Source organism: Solea senegalensis, linkage group LG6 (assembly GCF_019176455.1).
Source record: "Solea senegalensis isolate Sse05_10M linkage group LG6, IFAPA_SoseM_1, whole genome shotgun sequence".
NCBI classification, from domain to species: Eukaryota; Metazoa; Chordata; class Actinopteri; order Pleuronectiformes; family Soleidae; genus Solea; species Solea senegalensis.
The window spans coordinates 13,047,057-13,069,026 of NC_058026.1; the positions used below are offsets into that span (position 1 = coordinate 13,047,057).

Consider the following 21,970-nt stretch of genomic DNA (forward strand, 5'->3'; position numbering starts at 1 on the left):
CGTGGTGGATGCTCGCCGTGGAGGAGAGCGCAGCCCGGCGAGAGGAGCGCTGCGTTGCAGCCGGGCAGGGAGCAGCCGAGGTTGGGTGGAAGATTTGGGAGGCGGGGGAGGGGGTGTAGGGTAGGAGGGGTGGTGGTGGTGGTGGTGGATGATTCCTGCCTGGGGGATGCAGGGAGAAGAAGAGGGAGAGATGAAGAAGAAGTGGAGGTGTCTGGTGGAAAACGCGGCACTGGATTTGACTCCCAAATCTCTGGAGCGAGGGCTCCACCTGCCGTGTGAAAACACACAGGGGTTCCAAGACTTGGACTGATGGTTTACACTAACGTTAACCCATTATAGTGGGTTCGACACGGACGCGTGAAGCCAAGCTGAAGAATAGTTTTGTTGCTGAACATGATTGTTGTTGAATGACAATCATGGGCATGCGCAGATAAACCCAGGTGGTGCTCAACACACTACCTAGGTCTAGGTAAAGCCCTCTTTTATAGTTTAAGGGCATTTTTTCATGTGGCCCATTCCATCAGTTCTCAATTAAAAGTGCAAAATAATGAAGAAACAACAAAAGAAAAATCCATGGCAACTTATTTTTGTAGTGGGCCCTTTAAATTTCAAATACATACAAATATGTATCACCTCATTTGAGATGGATGGATGACACAAAAAGTCAAGTCACAGACTACTTTTCCCATCAACCAACCAATCAAATGTCTTCTTTTGGTCCCAACAAATACCCTTCAGACAACGGAATATAATTAAAATGAGATGTAAACATAAAAAATGGCTTCTTCAGTCAAAAATAATAACAGTAACAATAATAATAATAATAATAATAATAATTAGAAGACTTTGAGACTGTGTTTTCACCACAAACCACACAATCAGAAATCAGAGACTCTTTGAATATGATGTGTTATGTTTTACTATTTTGACTGCTGTGTTTTACTCTTCATTGAGTTTTAATCGTGTATTTTTGTACAGTGACCTTGAGTGACTTTTAAATAAAATGTATTATTATAATAACTATTATATATGCATCATCAATGTCAGGGAAACTGTGGAGGGTTGTGTCTTCAATGTTGGCATTTTAATATATAAATGTAAATATAAATAAATATTTATATGTAAATTACTTAAAATTACTTAAATTATATGTATATTACTTATGACACACTTTAACATATTTGATTGTACATTCACAGTATATAGTTGTATACTGTACATCTGTAATTTTTACAATAGTTGTGTACAAGAAACTATTTTCACTGCAGATTACTGTTTGATTGTATTATTAACTGTTTACTGTTACTGTTTATACATAATACTGCATGTCCCTGTATTTATAATGCTGTATTTCACTGAAACCCCAAATTATGTCTTACAGTATATTTCTGTGATTTAGCAGTATAGTGCGTATAGCGTGTAAGCTGTGAGTATAGTAATTTCACAATAACAACACCATGTAGTGAATTATCACTTATTATAATTTAAAGCTTATTATATTATTATTATAATTATGTTATTTATTGTGAAATGTACAAAGCCCCCGTATAAATATAACAAAAGTATTCTGGCTGGTTCGTTATTTATCACGGGGGATGAAGATGATGATGATGATGAGCTCGGTGTGTCTGAGCCTGAAGATCAGAGGGTGACATGCGCACTGGTCGGAGCGCGCGCCAGACGCTGGCACAACGCTGGGGAAATTAAGCGCTTCTTGATGTCGTGTCGTCCCCACAAATGAGCTGTGATGACTTGTTAATTCAGGAAAGTGTAATTGTTGGTATTCGGTACAGGTGAACTTGTCCTGGCGGTGAAGGAGGAGGAGGTTGACGCGCTGTGTGTGTGTGTGTGTGCGTGGAATCAAGTGGGAACCTGTTGATAGTCCACCGGCGATGCATCGGAGGTGAGATGATGATGATGTCCGTCTGTCCGTCACAGCTATAGATCTAATGTTACCACCTGTGTCGTCTCTGTAAATCAGTTTCTTTTATTTCATTCCAAAGTAGTTTACTATCAACAGGTGTAAGACTAACGATTGCATTAGACTGCAGTGAAGAGCAGATACAAGTAAACTGTGATGCATGGCCCTTAATTAGATTTCACATGAGACGCTGTCATTTCCAGCCCCGTCGTTGTACAAATCAAATCATGTCAGTGGTATCATATTTTGAAGGAACACAGGCCTCCCCTCTAGTCCGAATGATCGAGACGTCCATGTGTCGCTGTTAATTACCATCACAGGCTGATACAGGAAAGCCTTCTGGAGAAGATTTAAATCCTGCTAAAGAGCATTAGGTGGCAAGGATGGTGCTTACTGTACAAACAAACATGGCAAAGGCCCTATATAGTTGAAGATGTCGAGGTAAAATGATACAAGCAGCTGAAGTGGAGTTAAAATAAAAATATGTGTGTATTTGCACGCGAGAGGGAATAAAATTCTTGTTTTTTCTGTATAAAGTGCATCATTAGCGGGCAGGTTGTCATGGGGAAAGCTCATTTGCATGCTGTACATTTTACTTTAAAGGACCAGTGTGTAAAATGTAGGTGAACTGAAATTTAAGATAAAAGTGTCCAATCACCTGATTCTATGAGTTGTTGTTTGTTTCGCCTTTTACATTTACTGCAGGAGATGGGTCACCTACCATGTGTTTTTAGTGTTTCCACCAATTTTGAGTTTGAAAATGACAAAATCGTAAGGAAACGCTGTAGATGTAGATGTCATATTGCCTGCCTCCACCAGGGGGCTCTGTTTTCTGAATTGAATATTTCCATAAAGGCATTTTTAGGGCTGGACTATCATCAATCCTAGCAAGTTTGGTTCAGAACGGACTAGGATTCGCAAAGTTACAACAGTTTGTTAATTTCTTAGCAAAAATCTGACTTGACAACACCATTTCACTATATATCATCATATTCAAAATGCATTATCTACCATGTGTTTTGAGTGAGTTCATTAATTTTTGAGCTGCATCCGATTATCTCTCTAAAAGTTATTCCCTGAAATGGTAAAGAAACTGTAAATGTTGTATTTCCTGTCACCAACAGGAGGCACTGTTTTCAGACTTGATTGCTTTTTGCGAATATTCAGCTGCAACATGCAACTTCACTCTTAGACAGGTCAGACGTGTTAAAGACCATCAGTAGATTAAAAAGGCACATGACAATGGTCTGTTTCTGTAGATTAAGACTATAATCTACAGGTGTGTATTAAGGTTAGTCACTTTTCAGGATTACTCCTTTAGTCTTGTTATAAGTAATAACAACTTGTTGTCAACTTGTTTTACTGCAGTGCTCACAGTGAATCACACCATTTCAACCTGCATGTGTCACATGACCAATCTGGTCCAATCATTGAGTGAATGATAACTGTGTTCCTCCGATCAGTGTGTTTGTGAAATCTAGTGGATTCATTTGAATAAAATATGACGTCTATAGAAGACTTTCTACTTGATCAGATAATGTGGTAAATCAGTGTTCAGGGTCTAAATCACGAACATCCTTTTTTGTTTTGCTCCTCTTCACGTTGCAGACGCACAGAAGAAGAGGAATGACGCCAAACTAAAGCAGATCGTCACAAAACAGCCGTTGGTCTGAACAATCTGTCCGGCCACATTGGAAATCATGGGTAAGTGCGTTCCATGGCAGCACCGTTTAAAGCCAAACCATGTTCCAGTGACCCCAGTTAAACTCCACAGTGCAGAGCAGCCATCATCAGAGGCTTACAATGTAAGTGTCAGCCAAGCCAGACAGGATGCAATCCTCACAAATGCAGGTGGCACAGGACTCACAGTCTGGTCAGTAGTCAAAACATTGTAGTGAGGAGTTTACAGGGTCTTAACCTTCTGCCACATACAATTACTGCAGTTGTGGCTTGTGCCTGTTAGCTGCTGCTCAGCTAAGTAAACAAGGGCAATTAGACCTGACACCGCACTTTAATGTCTTTTATTGTAAGATTAACGCACTGTCCTACATGGCAAATTCATTATTTTTATTTAGGTTTTGGCCAAAGCCAACATAAATTTTGCCTTGATGGCTTGATGGCTTTTACAGTCTATACAGCATGTGCCCCCCTCCTGTCCCTAGACGCTCACATAGAGTGAGGGGAAAAACGCCACAAAAAAGCCTTGTACAAAAATGGGAGAACCCTCAGAGGAGGGATCCCTCTCCCAGGACGGACAGACGAAGGTGAAGTTCAGCAGATCACAAACAAAAACATCCCATTTTCCAAAGAGTGGAAACATAAATCAGAGAAATGTAAAATGTAGAAAACTGTGTGGATTGTAACAGAAGCTAAAAGAAGAGAGGCAGATGGTGGCAATAACAGTAAAATCAACTGGTATTAATATTAATTAAGATGGCGTAAACACCAGGCTGTGGGTGGTTCGCGGTTACAGGTCTATCCTGGAGAAATGGAAACTCAACGGTGCAGAATTTGCCAGATTGTGGTCTCGTCTAAAGAATTTAGCAACATGAAACACTGCCAAACAGAGGGAAAGCACTGACCACTGCGGTGGTCGGGAAGAGGAGAGACGACAAAGAAAGTGACCGCCAAGCTTTTGAATCCACAAAACCTGCAGTAAAGAGACTTTTTTAAATGTAATATAACCCTGTCTGTGCCAGTCCTACTGTCTTTACAATGTCTCTGATTTCTTTTTCTTGCTGTATGACTACTTCTTATCTTATTTTAACTGTGTATTGAATAGTAAATAATCACAATAGTCAATCAAAGATGGGAGGGGCCTCTGGGTCTAAGATGGGAGGAGTCTGAAACTGCATGGCCTCTTTTCCACCTGATAACCCAAGAGAGAGAGAGATGGAATTAGATGTGTGTCAATATTTGCAACACTTTATGAATTAAGCAAACAAAAATGAACCACAAAATCAAAATACACAAATCGATGTAATCATTCAAAATCATTCTATTTTCTTTGTTTGAAAATACACTTTTTGTTTGCAATTATCGGAATTATGTTTGCGCTCCCTCACTTGAACGATGTCAAACATCCAGATGGACAGCAGCTCCAAGCCCATGACTACTTTCAGTCCATTGAGCTGCCACTCCAAAACAAAGAAATAAAATAGAATCATTTTGAATGATTAAATCGATATTTTATTTGTGGTCCATTTTTGTTTGCCGCATTCATACAGTGTTGATTGCTTTGTGAAAAGTGTTGAAAATATTGACACAAGTCTAATTCCACATAGAGAGAGGAGAGAGAAACACCTAAAACACAGCTTGGAAAAAAGCACACAGACAGCAGGAGTTTGAGAAAAGAAGCCACAAGATAAACAGTCGACAAGATAACCTCGACTGCAATGATTGAAATGTCATTATGACTGAGATCAGCCCCAGTATTCGTATAAGTGAATCTGCAATCACAGCAACACAGATGTGTTTTTTTGCAAGTGTTGATGATAGTTTGTTTTCCCCCCCATCCGTATCCTTTAAGTGTTGACATTCATTTACCTGTTTTCTGGAAGGTTTGATTTTGTGTTGTGGCCACTCAGTGTGGAAATTAAACACAGAAGATAAAAGCTGAGTCATTTTGTTACTGTGTGGCACAAACGATTTCTCTGCAGATACCCAGTGTGCTCTGGACGCTGTGGAGCGACTACAAGCTAAACTGAAGGAGCGAGGAGAGGCACCGACACAGGAGAAGCTCTCCCTTCTCAAGACTGTCCTGCAGAGCCCTCTGTTCCATCACATACTCAGCTTACAGCAAGCTCAGCGGAAGCCCCTTGCCAAGGTACAGCGTGAGCATGAGGCAGGAGTGCGTAGGTGTTTGGTGTATATGGAATTGTGGGTAAGGAGCCGGAATCTTCCCAAATATACTGAATGCAGAGGAGCCAAACTGGATGAGTAATCATCTTACCTAAGCTCATCACTTAAAGCGCTGAGGAAAAGAGGAAGCGAGACGAGGGTGGAAGAAGAGGAAGAAATAGTATCATGTTGAGGAGTTTGAAGAAGTTCCACATTGTCATAAGTGTTGAGCTGAAGTTTGTGGGAGTGCGGGGTGGATGTGTGTCCTATATTTCCATAATTATTTAGTCACATGAGGCACAGCTTACATACAGTGTATGTGTGTGTGCACATGTGTCAGAGATTTTCTGTGTTTTTATCAGGACTGGTGCTGACATATGGCGGTTTTTAATTATTTATACAGCTATTGCCAAGGCAAGCGTGCATTAATGTGGTGTAAGGGTTGCCTAATATTTTTGATGGAATCCGACTGAAATTCCTTTTTTGACGACATATTTATTAATTGACTAACAATCCTCTCGTTTTTATCCTACCATCCATCACTCTCTTCACCCTTTAACACTGAGCGTATCACAAACGACACACGTTTGCGCAACCGTAATTACACGACAGTTTGCTATCAAAGCCAACGTGTGCTTATTAGGGTAATGTCACTCGTGGTGAGGCAGGAAGCCGGCGAAGCAGCGTCTTGTTTTTGCACAAAAAATGGGCAAAAGCACCGTACTCACAGGACATTTTCTGGTCCTTTTATGGTCAAACAGTCCAGACGGACATTCTGAGGCTTAGGTGTTACAGGGTTAACCTCATCCTATTTCTCGCTGTCTCTGTATCTCCTCTCTTAAATTAATTCAGCCACCTTTCTATCAACCCTCCTCATCTTCCGTCTTTGTCTTCCTCATCCATTTCCCAGCGGTCTTTTTTTTTTTTTCTTGCTTTCCTTGTGTCTTTAATCCCAGTCCATATCTTCAACTTAATCCTATCCTCTCACATTTTTAAACCTTATTGTAACGTGTCTATTCCTCCCTTACCCTAACAGGGGAAAGTTATTTCTAAATCTTTGTCCATGAACTGTGGACAATGCCCGGGCATATCAGTGGGCTTGAAGATGCTGAGCCACAGCGACTCCTACACATGGGCCATGGAGAATCGAACGCCCAGCACGGCCAGATCTTTCTACAGGGACAGCAGTGTCTGCTCCCTGGCCTCTCAGGATCTGTCCTTCTCAGACGTTAATCTGAACAACTACACTCACACTGAGTCACAGGTAAGTAAAATAAAGCGCTCACTTCAAGAACCGAGCAATTTTGTTGTAAAATGTCCATCTCCCTCTGTAAAATGTCACCTTTTAAAATGCATTGTCTCGCGCTGGAGAATATTACCCACTGTTCTCATGTAAGGCTTTAGATTTCACATTAACTCAGTGTCATTTGTGGTTTGCTTTTATTTTATATGTGACATTTCTTTTTTTTTTTTAGTACTGCACTCCACCTCGAATCTCCCGCACCATGTCGATGGGGAGAAACCTCTCTGCCATTGCTCATGAGGTGCATGAATCTTTTAAGACTCAAATGTGTGTTTATGCAGGCAAACAAATGTGTGCTGTGTTTTCACTAGTTCAGCAACAGCAGAATAAATATTAATCCCCACCTCCACCTCCCTTTTCTCTCCCTGTCTTTTCTTCTAATCTGTGACTCATTAGAGACGGCACGTGGAAATGATTGAGCTGATCAATGACGGGAAGGGGCTTGGCTTTGGCATCGTGGGAGGGCGGAGTACAGGCGTGATGGTCAAGACCATCCTTCCTGGAGGGGCTGCTGGCCGAGTAAATCCACCGTCAATTTATAAGCCAATCACATAGAGCCAAATCTTAAATTATAGTTTTCATACAGTCAGTCGATGAGGAAACAGCCTGCCTAGTTTTCCAATAGCAGTCCTCTTTTTAACTCACTCATCAAGACTCAATAACAAGAAATTGTGGCTGTGGCTAAGAGGGAAGGAATTGGGCTTGTCTCAGGAGGGTCGCCACTTCAAATCCCAAGTTGTGTGTCTTTACTTCTGGTGTGTAAAAAAGGATCGGTTAAAAGCAGCGGTTGTGTGTTGGTGTGTGTGCAAAAGAATAACCAATTTTAATACTAAGCATCAAGTTTGTGTGGGGGGAGCCTTTGTCTTCATTTGCATAGTACACTTTTGCTTCAAAACCCAAAATGCTCACACTGGACCTTTAAAGAATTAATACATAAAAAGGGGGAAAAAACAGACTGAAATCCTGTATTGAAGTGAAATGAGTTGAGTAGAATCTGCATAAAATATGTACATATTTGAACAGAGAGCAGTTTTTCTGAATGCCTTTGTTGTAACACGGCTCCTCAGGATAAACGCCTGTGTAGTGGAGATCAGATCCTGCGCATCGGAGATACAGATCTGGCAGGCATGAACAGTGAGCAGGTGGCACAGGTGAGGCTTTACAGTGCGTTTATGGTCAGTCTCATTCTGTAATTATATAATTTTGTTTTTGTTTAAATTGCTTCTGGCACAGTCACTGTGCATGTGTCTAATGGCAGTGCTATTCAGGGCTTTCTCAGCGGTCCCAGATGGATCCATAGAAAAGCTCAGGCGACTGTCCTGCCCGGTCAACAGAGAAATAAAAGCCAGATATACATTTGCCACGGCAGCCTGTTTAGCTCCATCTCTGAGGTTTGAAACCACTTAAACTCCAGACTTTTACTAGATTTTCAGTTTCCCTTCCTCAGGCCTCAGGAGGCAGCAATGAGCTCAGAGGAACTTGGCACGACACAATAAAGAAAAAAAACAGCACATTGTAAGAATTCTCTAAAAAATACCAGAAGTGTGGTTTATTACCTCACGTCTGTTAATGAGCTCTGCCATTTTCCTGAGTTTTTCTATGAAACAATTTGAGACAGTTCTGAACGGGTCTAATTTATGTCTATCTGTGTTCCCAGAGCAGCTGTCTCTTAACAGCTTTATCAATTTGTGTTTTTTGTTTGTTGTTTTTCACACGGACTTGTTCTATTTTGCACAAATGACCACCTGGCTCAGGTGCTGCGGAACGCTGGTACCAAAGTGAAGCTGCTCATTGCCAGAGATATTACGAAGGACAACCAGCTCTCCTCTCCTACCCTGAGCCATGACAGCTTGGATGGCAAGGTGTGTGTTTAAAGAATAACAGCAACATAAATAACACTGTATTCAAACGGCTTCAAGAGGAAAATTATTCTTAAAACTCAAAAGGAAGCATACAATTTGTATTTTTGTGCTACTTTCTAGCTCAGTGACTGGAATGAAGACTATGAGTTCAGTGTGCAGTTCACTAAAAACACCTGCGGCCTGGGATTGACCATCTCCAGCTACATAGGTGACTTGAACTCAGGTAATAATATCTAACCATCTTGTTTTGCTCTGTAAATATGAGTCATTTATCATTAAGCTCAGTTGTTGGAAATGAATTGGAGTCATGACAGAAGTGTGAAGAAAACCCTCAGTTCATTAAATTATTAATGATGTGTGAGTTTAGAGCTAAATTGCACAATCGATACTTACGTTTCCTTGTTCCCTTGAATTCATCGTGTTCTCCTCAGTCTACAGTGCCGGTGTGGTAGTGAAGAGCATCGTGAAAGGCAGCACTGTTGATCAAGATGGACGCATCCATGTTGGAGATATAATACTCTCTGTGAGTTCCACTAAATAAAAACACAACAGATGGATTTTTTGTTTTGTTTTTTGCTCTCTGAAGACAAATATCTTTATTGTCTCAAATATATTCTCTGCTGAATCTTAACAATTTCAGCATCTCAAAATCTACACTGTTTGCAACTTTTAGTTCCATACAACCCAATTAAGGTCTTTTTAGCTGATAAAAAATGGATTTTCTTCAATTTCTAGTTATTGATTCGCCCCATCCACAAAAACTGCTTCTGTCTGCATCATACATTCACCATTATCATTATTCCTTTCTCTTCTACCTTTTTTCTCCTCAGGTGGATGGGGTGAGCCTGCAGGGCTGCAGTGAGCAGAGGGCAATGGAGGTGCTGAGAAGGACGGGTCCGCTGGTCAGACTGAGGTTGCTGAGGAAAGCAGTGCATCTGAGTCACATCCTGCCCCCAGTTCCTCCCCTGCAGCCCCTACGACACTCCCACAGCTTCCATGAGGGAAATCCCTACAGAGTGGGCCTCAACAAGATTAAAGAGACAGGTGCTTTTTTTAAGAAAAAGGGCAAATGTTGACTTGATAGTCTTCAGTAATATCAACTTGCGTATCAATGTGTAAATAATGATCTGCAATATTTGCTCAAAAAAAGGGACTAAACATACTCCAGTGCCTCTTTGGGTTGCGGGTGATCTTTGCTACCCCTTATGTTGCTTGGAAACTGTACACACTTTAAAATGTTTCAACTCAAGTCTGCTTGAATCCCTGCGTTTCGTGCCAAAATGTGTTTCCTTGTTTTTCAGGAATCTGTTCTCTGCGTGAGATCTCCTGGCAGGCAGCGTACACCAACAGACGACCCCAATACCATTTCAGAAACAGTAAGCTGCCCTTCCCATACGGCCTCTTGCCACACTGCACTGCAGCCTGGAAATGGATCATGGGACTCAGTCTGATATGCTAATTAGGCTCGGGGAACAGTAATGTGGCAGCAAGGCATGCTCGTTGATGGGAGTCTATTTATAGTGCCGTGCAGTCATGTGTTTATCTAACTCATTTAACTCATTCCAGATGATTTGTCTCTCACTCTGCCTGCATATATGGCTTTATTTAGACAACGATTTCTGGGGTTGATTAGAGAGCACAGTCGAATAAGCCCTGATTGCTGGGAGGCTTTTAACACATGAACAAGAAAACATTAGAAAATTCTTAGATGGTAGCTGTGAACGTGAATGTCTGTGTGCATATGGTATGTGGGATTAATATTTGTAATATTTGTAGTGATATTTGTACTTGAATCCCAACCCAGGTCATTACAGACAACACTAACTGCAACAAGGATACATTATGAATTACATATACGCCTAATCTTAATTTGCACCAAATATGCTGCGTTGCATGAACTTCCAACATCTTCCACTTATTATGAAATGCCAAGTTTATTATCTGTAACTTGTCTTCTGAGTAACATAAAAGTCTTCATTACGTAAACTAACAAAATTTGACAATTTCTAAGTCATTCTGTTAAACTAATTCTACGGCTGTTCAGACTGTGCCAGCCTGTGAAAGTGCAATGATCTGTCAAAGTTAATATAGCATTTCTTTATTCAGCCAAGGAAGGTGTATTTCTCTTGGCCAATACTATAAAAGAATATAATAATGGATAATAGAGGCGCAATCTAGCGATAAAAAGCATGCACTCAAAAATTATGGCAAAAAGAGAGCTGTAACTGCTTTAATCAACTTCCTTTAGTAAAATGACTCTTACAGAGCAGAGCAGTGTTGATTGTGAAATCAACTACACAGTCAAAATGGGAAAAAAAACATTTAAAGCGTTAAAATTTCAAAAAGATTAATATTTGATATGTATATCTCAGGCCGAAGTAGTTTTAAAAGATTTAAAGTGGAAACAACAGTTTTTTGGGAAGGTGACATTTTCTGCCACTAGGAACAAATTAGTCGTTTTTTTTAAAAATATCTGACACTGCAAAAAAAGTAACATCTAAACAAGAGATGTAACTGCTTTGATCAACTTCCTTTGATAAAATGACACTTACAGATTCGAGTGTGAGATCAACCACACAGTCAACCGCGCATCAGTGTGCGTCATTTAAACAATGGCAGGTGACCCGTAAGTAAAGTAATGAAACGTGTACTCATGTAATTAAAACTGACTGAAGTATTTATGCATGGGTCAATACTCGCGGCTATTGGTGAGCCCAGTGTCACAGCATTTTTCATTACAGCGAGCACAATGCACATACTGCTAAATGCATCAATATGTTGTGCAATGTCTATTTTCCATCATCCGGAGGAAGTTCACTTGCTCTGACGACCCAAGGTACACATATTCACTAGTTTAGTCCTTGTTAGCTCCACTAGAAACATCATTTGGACTTTATCCATGAAGTTCTCCTTGTCAGCCTTCAGGTATGTTGCTCTCACCAAAATGTGTACCGAGCTCTCCAAGTGCAGCTCAAGAAGAGCTTTTTTTTGTCCAAAATCACCTGCTTGGGTTCATCAGTGCCACAGTCACACACAGAATAATTCAACAGACCTGTTCTGTCCTACACTACCATGAAATAAACAGACCACGTGTAGGCAGAAGCAGGGTCATTTAGAGCAAGATCACGGCTGGTGCTGATACTAGCAGTGGCTCCATTGCAAGTAGCAGATGTTTCTGTCCTTCCAGAAGTTGTTAATGACATGAAAAACCTTCTTGTGTCCATATTTTAGACTCAAAAAGTTTGCTTGTTAACTGTAAGGAAACACACAGGTGTTCCCGCTACATTTTCCGCCAATTACAATTCCTGCAGGATTTCTATGCCAAGGGTGTCAAACTAATATTAGTTCAGGGGCCACATACAGCACAATCTCAAGTGGACCAGACTAGCAAAATAATAGCATAATAACTAATGAACACCTTTGTTTTACATTTAATGAAGTTTGTTTATTTTACAAAACATGAAATTTCTTGAGAAAAAAGTGCAGTTTCAACAATATTATGCCTAAATTTACCATTAACAGATGTGCATTACAACTCAAAGTGGATCTACAAAGGCTGGATCTAGCTTTTAAATGATACAGATAATAATATTTTTTCCCTGTTTCCTGTCATTACTTTTAATTTTGCATATTTTTCTGTGTGATAAGAGGGTGATTGTCTTTGTTTATATGCATCATTCTATAGACGTGAAACTGACAGCAGACGAAGAGGACGACCTAAGGAAGAGGTGGCAGCATGCAGTTGGGCCACGATATGAAGTTATTGTAGGTTGACGAGATGAGAATTTAGCATGGAATTTTAGTATGTTACATACAGTGTTGGGCAGTATTTATTACTTTTTACTGTCATTTCAAAGTCATTTGTTACATTATAATATTACTGTCTTTGAATTGTAGGCTAAGGTATTACACTACTTTTCCATTACTTTCACCAAAATAACTGAATCACTGGATCTTATTGCGTTCAATGCAGCTCATTACAAATTCAGGAGGAGGTGATGTGGTATGGCATAATGACTGAGCTAGGCTTAAGGCTAACAACAGTACAATATAATGGCCGCAGTAAGTCACGCTAACTTTCGGCGTATTCATATTGACACTGTATATTGTATTGTATATTGTTTTTGTATGCTTTATCTGGATACTGACGTAATACAGATGGACGTTATGTCGCTGTTCTGGCGGCTATTTATATTATAGTCAATAGCCCAGTAGCTCTAACCTGTTGAGGCAATGATAGGCTATCAAGGTAAGCTATCAATGATTGCTTACCTTGTCGTTGCTAGCCTGGATGGGGATCTTGCTCGCACTTTTTCTAAAAGATGGAGAATCCGCTGTTGAAACTGGCAGCTTAACTTCGACAACATACTCTGCCATGGGTCTCCTCACTTCTTGTGGTTCAAACGTCGCAGGACGGGAGAATGTTAGTTTTTGCTGCTTAGTTTTTCAACGTCGGTTTGCTTTCTTTTGGTTGCTAGCTTAATGTTAGCGTGGCACCGCGCTAGATGTTGCGTTAAATTACCTGCGCTGTTTCGCGAGGTAGACAGATATTTTGGTGTCGCACGCAAAGTGCTCTGACGAACTTTTGTAACGCGTTACTCCCAACACTGGTATCATAATTATGTGTAAACCTTGTTAATTCATTGCATTCATTATGTTTTTCAAGACTAGAAACCCACATACTCATAATTGTTCTCTCAGGTGTGTCAGCTGGAGCGTTTCAGTGAGTCAAGTGGTCTGGGCGTCAGTCTGGAGGCTCGAGCAGGACATCATTACCTGTGCTCCGTCTTACCTGAGGGGCCCATTGGCCAAAGCAATAAGATCTTCACTGGAGACCAGATATTAGAGGTAACCCAGTGCAACTCCTGATCCTTTAATTGTTTAGTAATGATTTGTGAGGGGTTGATTGCTTTGACATGTGTGGGATATTTAATGGAAGACCAAATAAAAAAAAAAACATCTTTAATTGATAGTACCATAGTTTCTCTCATGTTTTCGGCTTTCATTCATGCAGATAGGAATAGCAGTCTGTTCTTTAAAGTCTTTGTGGAACAGCATATGTGGGGATATTCATTCCCTTAATGCAGAGAAAGCAGAGAAAATCATACTATTCTTCCCTTCAACTCTGCAAGTTCACACAGATCAGTCATCGTGATTCAAAGTCTGATGAATGCTTGGCTTGTGCAGTAGCTCGCCTTATAGAAAGCCCTGCAAACGTTGTGTCCCTCACTTAATATGTTTATATTTGTGTAGTATCAAGTCAAGGTTCATTACATAGGAACGAGGTCTAGATATATATTATGTGCAGAATATATTGGTAAATAGTGTATTTTCCTGGCAGGTGAATGGGATCCCTCTCATTGGACAGACACATAAGGAAGTCATCAGGATTCTGAAGGAGCTGCCAATGGATGTTTGCCTGGTGTGCTCACGAATTGTAGCCCCTTCAGTTCCTGACAATGATGACGAAGATGATGACGATGTCCATCTCACCCTGAAAGAGCTGCTGGCTGAGTTTAATGACAAGGTGAACCCAACGGGGGATTACGTTTTTGTGTTTCAGTCCATTTGAACAGAAGTTCAACATAATTAAGGACACAGAGATGCTGTTGCCGTGCTTGTCTTCTCATCTTCCTTCTCCGTCCCAGTTGGACCAGGGCTGTGTCATTCCGTGTCCCACAGCTGAGGACATGACTAAGCGTGGTGTGACACCCGTGTCGCCTCCTCTGGCCATGTGGGAGAGAGAAGCTCAGGTGGTCGAGCTGGAGAAAGGCGAGTCAGGACTGGGCTTCAGTATCCTGGACTACCAGGTCAGAGACATGCCCCTGAGCTTTCTACAAATAGAACAGACTGGAATAGGCCGGAGTCTAAGAATATCGGTGTCGAGTTGAACACTAAGAAAATAGAGAGGCAGACTTTAATATTCTGCTGGTAGATTTCTTATATTCTGTGTATGACTGCTCTTAGACTTATGAGCCATGCAAATAACGAGTAGCTTTATTACAATTGTGTGATCTTATCCTGTTTTTCCCCCACATTCATCTTTTATCTCAAAAATATCAAGAATATAACCACCTCTGTGTCTTTACCTTTATGTCTAGGATCCAGAAGATGCCACTAAAACAGTTCTGGTAATCCGGTCCTTGGTGCCAGGAGGTGTAGCAGATCGAGACGGCCGCTTGCTTCCTGGTGACCGACTCATGTTTGTCAATGAAACTGACCTGGAAGGCTCAAGCCTGGATTATGCTGTGCATGTGCTAAAGTCCACAGCCTATGGCCCTGTCTGCATTGGTGTTGCCAAACCCCTGCCAGTATGTACAGATCATTGAATTAAAGTGTTTTATTTTATATCTGTCAGCAGAGTGTAATGATATGCAATGAGGCTTATAGTCTCAGGGCCAAACCATGAGTATATTTTAATTTTCTATATTTCAGTATTTTTGCATAGATGTGCAGGTTAATCCAGCAGATCAAATACATGTAAAATCCAGATATTTTATCACAATGGTGCTTATATGCAGATATCAAATATGTAAATGATAAATGCACATAGTTTGGTGCTCCAATCTCTTTCTCCATTTATTTATATGTTCACACATTATATATTATGTGCAAAACTGTAAGATCTGCCCTGAATATACAGTATATTCATTACAATAATTACAGCATGTTTGCAATCCAGAATATTTAACATTTCAAAAACAGTTGCAGTTACATTGGCGTACTGTTTTTTTCCTTGAGTACTATATTTCTTCTCCTTTTAGTTTTGGACTGTGGCTTAGTAACAAGGGAGAGAGATTCCAGTTACAGGCCATCTGAATTTTTAATGCAGCTGAGAGATGAACACAATGCTCAACAACACTACAGATGGAGAGAGAAGGGGAGAGGAGAGGGTGTCTAATTTACAGTCACCTCCTTTAGCCTGTTTGCCTCGCTGTGAATTTGCTTACTTTTGAAGCACACAGTTAGTTTTTCAGTGAATGTTCATTTGTTTTCCAAACTTTTATCGTTTGGATTTTTTTTTTGTTTGTTTTCAGCTGGAATTGTGCGGCAGCTTGACACCCATCTCAGAAAGGAGCACGCAGGTGTCCTACGATGAAAGCCTCATGCAGGACATCCTGCTAGCTGAGGGGGCCGAGGACATCACCAACAGCTTCAACTCTGAGGACAGCAGTGTTACCAAGCAGTGTTACAGTAAAACGGTATGTAAGACAACCCAGAATTTAGCATGGCAAACATGAGAAATGAATGTCACGTGCTAGAATGCCACGATAAAAGATGTTGGGAAATATTGCTCAGAGGGAATCAATTTCTATTTGTCAGCAGCTGCTTTCTGTTTTTTTAATGTTAAAATTTTGTGATTTGGAGAAACACAGTGTGTTCTATAGCTCTGCGTCATCTAATAGGTTGTTTTGTTTTTTTTGGCCATCAAGCATTTGCTCCATGCTTTAGACTCAGCAGGAAACATTTTGCAGTGACAGTTACAGTAACACTGCAACAGTCCATCACACAGGAAGCGTGACCAGCATTACCATGCATGCCTACAATTCTGTGGGAAGACATTTTAGCTGCTCTACAGGAGATTACCATGGCCGAGTTTGTTCTCTCAGTCCATGTTCTATAATGGGGAGCTTAGAGTCAGCTGTATCAATATCACTGGGTCAGGTACAGAGAAAGTGCTCAGTGTCAAAGACTTGCTCGTCCATTGTGGCCTCAACTCAACCACCTTTTATACTCACTTTTGCTTAATTACCCACAATTGCCTCTCAATGAACAGTGTTTACTGCATTATCAACACCGGCACCTTGTTCATCCAAGGACACTCATTTGCTACCACACTGTCGCTTACTCACAAAAAGACACACATAAAGTGTCAGTGTTTTCATCAACAACACATTTGTTATCAAGGCAGCTTCAGAAATGTCAATGCTGCTTCTGTTATTCTATAAGGGTTCAAAGAATAGCTCCTTGTTGCCCCTTTTCTTTGTAAAGTTCTCAGCAGAAAAAAAAAAGTTCAATTTCAAAAGCATTCATCCTAGACGTTAAGAGATGTTTGATGTTTTTGTTAGCAGAATCAGATAGTGAGCAGTGCATGAAGTGCAGTAGTGTGCACTTCATTTGTCGCTGCTCAGAATCAGCACTTTTTTTTGGTTTTGTTTTTTTTAATTATTATTTTTTTGTTTATCAGATGCCTTTAACAGATTATTCAGCTACACAGATACCATGACTCGAGGCTTTGTGGGTTAGTTTGTCTAACACGTTGGTTCATATCTCTGCAAATACTCAAAGGATTGCCTTTTAACATGCACAAACATGTAAGTCGAAGCAGGAGTTTCAATGGTATTTCCTATAACGCCACAAGACACAAAATGTCCACAAAAAAAGAGGATGGGCTGTAATAGTTTGGATCTTTTTGTTTGCTTTTAGCTCCACTGTCAGGTCAAATTGTCCACTACTTTGGTTTCTGACCAGAACTATAATGATTGTTCTATAAATATCAGCTTCACTTTGTGTTGACCACAATTTTTAGCACATGTCAACACAGTAAAGTAAGATAAGTTAAGATAAGATAGTGTGGCTGATCATGTTTACGCCGACACATTTGTCACGCGCGCCCTCTGTTGTGTCTCTCCTAGGAAAATCAGCTGCGTAATCGCTTCGGCGTCATGGAAGACAGCGAGAGCCACCGAGCCCCACCTCTGCCCCCCCGCACCAGCTTTGAGAGGACAATCACTGTTGTCCGGGGCAACCGTAGCCTTGGTATGTTCTCCGTCTTTCTCATGGTGATGGTGTCTGGGTGTGTGTACATCGCCGGCATGGCGATAATGACACTAATAGGCGGTGGTGATGACGACTGCCTAGAAGAAGAGTGGTGAAGTGGTGTGCTCCTTGCACCTGACAGGGGAGATGACAATTATGTGCATGCGTGGGTGTGTGTTCTATGTGTGCGTTTGTGTGCATGCTTTACACGCGTGTGTTTTTGTATATGTGTCGAAAAGAGACAACTAAAAGGTGTGAAATAGTATTTAGAAATAGTGTCAAACTCAAATTAGAATGGGGACGTTGAGTGCATTGTCTTTAACTGCTCTAATAATAATAAATATGTTTTGTTCAAACGTGACAGAGAGCAAACAACAGGTCGTAAGGCGCTCCTGCACTTTCATCTAAGGGCTCGATGCAAAATATGAAGAAACAAACTCATTTATATTCTAATATAAAATGCTCGAACAGGGCAACACACCGTGAACACACACTGTGAACGCATAGATCTGCGCGCTCTGTGTGTGCATGTGTGAAGAGTTTAAAACGATGTAAACCCTTACACAGGTAGAAGAAATCAAGGCGAGAATAACACCGTCTCTCTATGTTCTTTGGTCGTCGTCGTGTGTTACAGCAATTCACGGTTTCCTGGAATTACACATGACTGAGTGGAGGATTTACTTTTGTCTGTTGTGTTATTTTTGGTTTTGAAAATGTGAAAAGCTTCAGTATGGACAGAGTTACCATTTGTAAAATACCTGTAAGGCTTTAACATGGGCATCATTATCATTATTATTATTATCATTATTATTATTATTATTATTATTATTAATAGCTAATTGTTCCACTCTACTTTCTTCCATTTATTAGGTGCCATATAAAATTCTATGGCTATTACTATGGCTTAATGCCCAGTAATACATATATGTACCGTGACTAGAATACTTCCTACTGTGACTATAGCTGCGTAGAAATGAAAAATGGTTGATCTGTTTTTGTTTTTGCCTTGCTCATCTAGAAATATAAAAATAAGCAGCCTGTTTAGTCGTCTATGCTATAGCATAAATACATTCAAATTCTGCTGTATCTTTGCAGTGCAGTTTGTTTTAGAACAACATGTCCTGCTGCTGTATTTCAAAGTATTGTATTTCAATTGTGAGACTTTCGCGACGACGTCTTCAAACTCTCCTCATGTCATTTGAATGTCTGTCTCCTGTTTGTCCTGTCCAGCGTCAGTAGCTGTGTCTTCAGTTGATTGTATTCCAGGCACTATGATTGTATTGTAATTTGAATGTCACACTAAAGACAATAAACGATTTATTTTATCAAACATAAGCACATAAGTCATTTTTCTTTGACCAACTTCAAATTATGTACGACCATAGTGTTGTCGATGGCGCCTATAGACCAGAATACCTCATTTGTTGTCTCTGCAGTGTGTGTATGTGTGTGCAGGAGGTGCGTGTGCATGTCCGTGTAATGCCCGATTTACCTGCGTCTGCCTGTTTGCATTAATGAAGTGTTTGTGTAATCCGCCTAGCATCCAATTTGAGATAGAGTTTGGTGTTTGTACGACTGGCATATTTTACCCCTATAGTCACCTGTGCCCTCTGTGTATGTGTGTGTGTGCATGCATATGCATCTAATATGAATGTGACCGTGAAGGATGGTGCTCTGTCAGACATGTGTAGCCATGTTGGTGTGCTAATCTGCCCTGTGTCTATGCTGATTATGCCACTGTCAGGGGTTTGCCTGTCTGTCTGGCATGTTGTCAAATCAGCCTTAGCCAACCCTTAACTCACCTGTGCTTCTGTGTGCGTGTGTGTTTGTGCGCGTGTGTGCGTGTTGGCAGGGATGTCGGTGAGTGCTATCAAGGATGGCTCAGGCATGCTGGTGCGCAGTGTGCTCCAGGGGGGCTCTGTTAGCCAGGATGGCAGGCTGGGGGTGGGGGACGCCATCTTGGCCATCAATGGAGAACCTACCTCCCACCTGACCAACGCCAAGGCCAGGGCCATGCTACGCAGACACTCTGTCATTGGGCCAGAAATGAGGTGAGGAGCCAGACACTGTCCCAACTGCATTTCACAATGAACATGGTCCCCGCTGTGTCACAATATGTTGTGGTTCACGCACACACACGAAGCTCTAGCAGCTCTTACTACAACAGCATTTTAACGTTTCCTCACAATATGCCTTCTGCACATCGATTTTCAACAAGCGACAGCTGGATGTGCAACTGTTTGTGCATCGTTCTCTTTACAATGGCTGAAGTGCTACTTAAACCGTCACACTTTTAATTGCAGTGGAAGATTTATGAGTCAGATGGACCACATGAATCATCAACTCCAGTTCTGGTGGTTCTGATAGAAGATGTGTTGTTTCTACTGTCGGCGTGTATTGAAACAGAGGCGCAGCACTTACTTTTCCTAGTAAAAGCTCTGCACAGGTCAAAACTGGGCTATTATGAATTTATACTAAATTACACCAGCAAACAAGAAAAATACAGGTGTAACAGGTGCAGGAAAAGTAAGTTGAGGTCACACACACGTATATTTAAGTTTATTCTTTGCAGGAGCACGTCTTGATGCAGTATCAGAAAACTATCAATAAATCATCGCAGGAAGTGGACTTGCCCTCAAAAGTAATTAGAGGAACAGATTGGCCATGATGCTTCCTATTCCCAACCTCTTACAAACCCTCTAATAATACTAATAGAGTTTCCGACACTTTCAAATCCCCAGCTTTGCCCCTGGTGTGCAGCACCAGAGGTACTGTGGATACTTTGAATTTTAATAAGATGAATAACACAAAATAACTTGAAAGCTGAAACTCGTGCCCATTGCTGCTCGTCAACTGCATCATAAGAGTGCGCAGTGACTTGTTGCTACACAGTGTCGACCCTTTTAACTGCTGTTGCTATGCCACAAACAGGAATTGTGTGAATTGCGATGCACCAGGTATAGGTAACACATAGTTACACGTAGTGTTGTTCAAAATGAAAATGGCTCAGAGAAGATGTAAAGTAGGATTTGTTGCACTATCCTTCACGTCATAGTTCAAATGCAGCTTTGCTTCAGAAATTCCGTTTGTCTTTAAAGGGAAGCTGCAAAGGTCCTTTGAGAATAATGAGGAAAGAAAATCAACCACCAAAAAAGTAATTAAATACCGCTCACATTTTCTAGATCTGTCCACGCAACTCTTGACAGTCAGTGTGACTCAAATAAGTGAGTATATTGTATTTATATATACTGTATGTATATATATATACATGACTGTAAGTGTGTGCTGTCCACAGTCACAAACATCACTTTCACTATAAATGATCTTTTCACACGTTGGATTTCCATTATCACCTTGTTTTTGACGCCTCAGTCATGGCTGAGTGAGGAGCTGCTGTCATGTTAAATTAGATTAGATGATGAAATTTTGAAGCTTGCCCATGGGGAAATTGGGGGAAATTATTACTTGTTCTAACATCAGCAGTTATGGCTCCACAGACAAAACGCAGCAGCAGCCGACTGGCGTCCTGCCCCACCTTCACCACCCTGCTGCCTTGCAAAACACCCACTCACTCACTCACTTTCAGCCGGTCTCTCCCTCCAACTCTCTCTTGCTAGTATACAGAGAAACACACGAACACACACACACATACAATGTCTTTCAATGGTCTAACCTCCAAAAACACCTTTTTCCTGCTATGGGAAATATCTCTGAATAATTCATCACTCAGCTCACCTTGAACAGTGCGCCTCTGAATAAAAGAGTGTTTTAAAGAGCCTCTCATAGATGCGCACACAAGACTCACACAGATGACACACACTTTCTTCATTACCAACACACACACACACACACATACACATACATTCAGAATGCTCACCACGCTGCATCCTCCTGACAACACTGCAGACAAACTAACAGAGGATGGAGGCAGTTGAGTCTGCATATGACAGACATAGAGGGGTGCAGGTGTGTCACTATCAAACTGCCTCTGTTGAGACAAGACAGTGTTGTCCACATGACTCAGTCAAGAAACCTTAGCACGGAGGATCTCCATATTCAATCTGCCACCATGAGTCTCCTTAAGCGGGATTCAAACAGCGTGACCGCGGTTAGTGTTGCACCAGAGTGGAGGCGGAAGAGGAGAGCGGGCCGGCTTTCATGATGTCCTTGACACTTGAAGTTAAATGACGTCTTTGGCACAATGATTTAGACGGCGGCTTATGGCAGATAACATTTTTATTTCAAGTGTTCCAGAATCTCTCAGAGATGGCTTGGAATCCAAAA

The 21,970-nt window shown here is 41.0% G+C and overlaps 1 protein-coding gene across 6 annotated transcripts in view; it reads left to right on the top strand.

Moving 5' to 3' along the window:
* Positions 1-1,598: 1,598 nt before the first annotated feature.
* The window catches only part of si:dkey-92j12.5 (multiple PDZ domain protein), a 35,983-nt gene continuing 15,611 nt past the window's right edge, over positions 1,599-21,970 (top strand). For 4 of the 6 annotated variants that reach the window (XM_044028958.1, XM_044028959.1, XM_044028963.1 and 1 more), the window contains exons 1-21: positions 1,600-1,903; positions 3,530-3,625; positions 5,581-5,747; positions 6,798-7,025; positions 7,237-7,305; positions 7,461-7,583; positions 8,132-8,215; positions 8,819-8,926; positions 9,047-9,149; positions 9,358-9,449; positions 9,757-9,970; positions 10,228-10,302; positions 12,612-12,691; positions 13,628-13,774; positions 14,268-14,453; positions 14,575-14,736; positions 15,028-15,237; positions 15,964-16,128; positions 17,563-17,686; positions 19,539-19,737; positions 20,869-20,910. In XM_044028958.1, the coding sequence (XP_043884893.1) occupies positions 3,622-3,625; positions 5,581-5,747; positions 6,798-7,025; positions 7,237-7,305; positions 7,461-7,583; positions 8,132-8,215; positions 8,819-8,926; positions 9,047-9,149; positions 9,358-9,449; positions 9,757-9,970; positions 10,228-10,302; positions 12,612-12,691; positions 13,628-13,774; positions 14,268-14,453; positions 14,575-14,736; positions 15,028-15,237; positions 15,964-16,128; positions 17,563-17,686; positions 19,539-19,737; positions 20,869-20,910 (2,582 nt within the window). In that variant the 5' untranslated portion in view covers positions 1,600-1,903; positions 3,530-3,621. Of the gene's footprint in view, positions 1,904-3,529; positions 3,626-5,580; positions 5,748-6,797; positions 7,026-7,236; positions 7,306-7,460; positions 7,584-8,131; positions 8,216-8,818; positions 8,927-9,046; positions 9,150-9,357; positions 9,450-9,756; positions 9,971-10,227; positions 10,303-12,611; positions 12,692-13,627; positions 13,775-14,267; positions 14,454-14,574; positions 14,737-15,027; positions 15,238-15,963; positions 16,129-17,562; positions 17,687-19,538; positions 19,738-20,868; positions 20,911-21,970 lie in introns of all 6 variants that reach the window. The other 2 variants (XM_044028962.1, XM_044028960.1) reach the window with 2 other exon arrangements.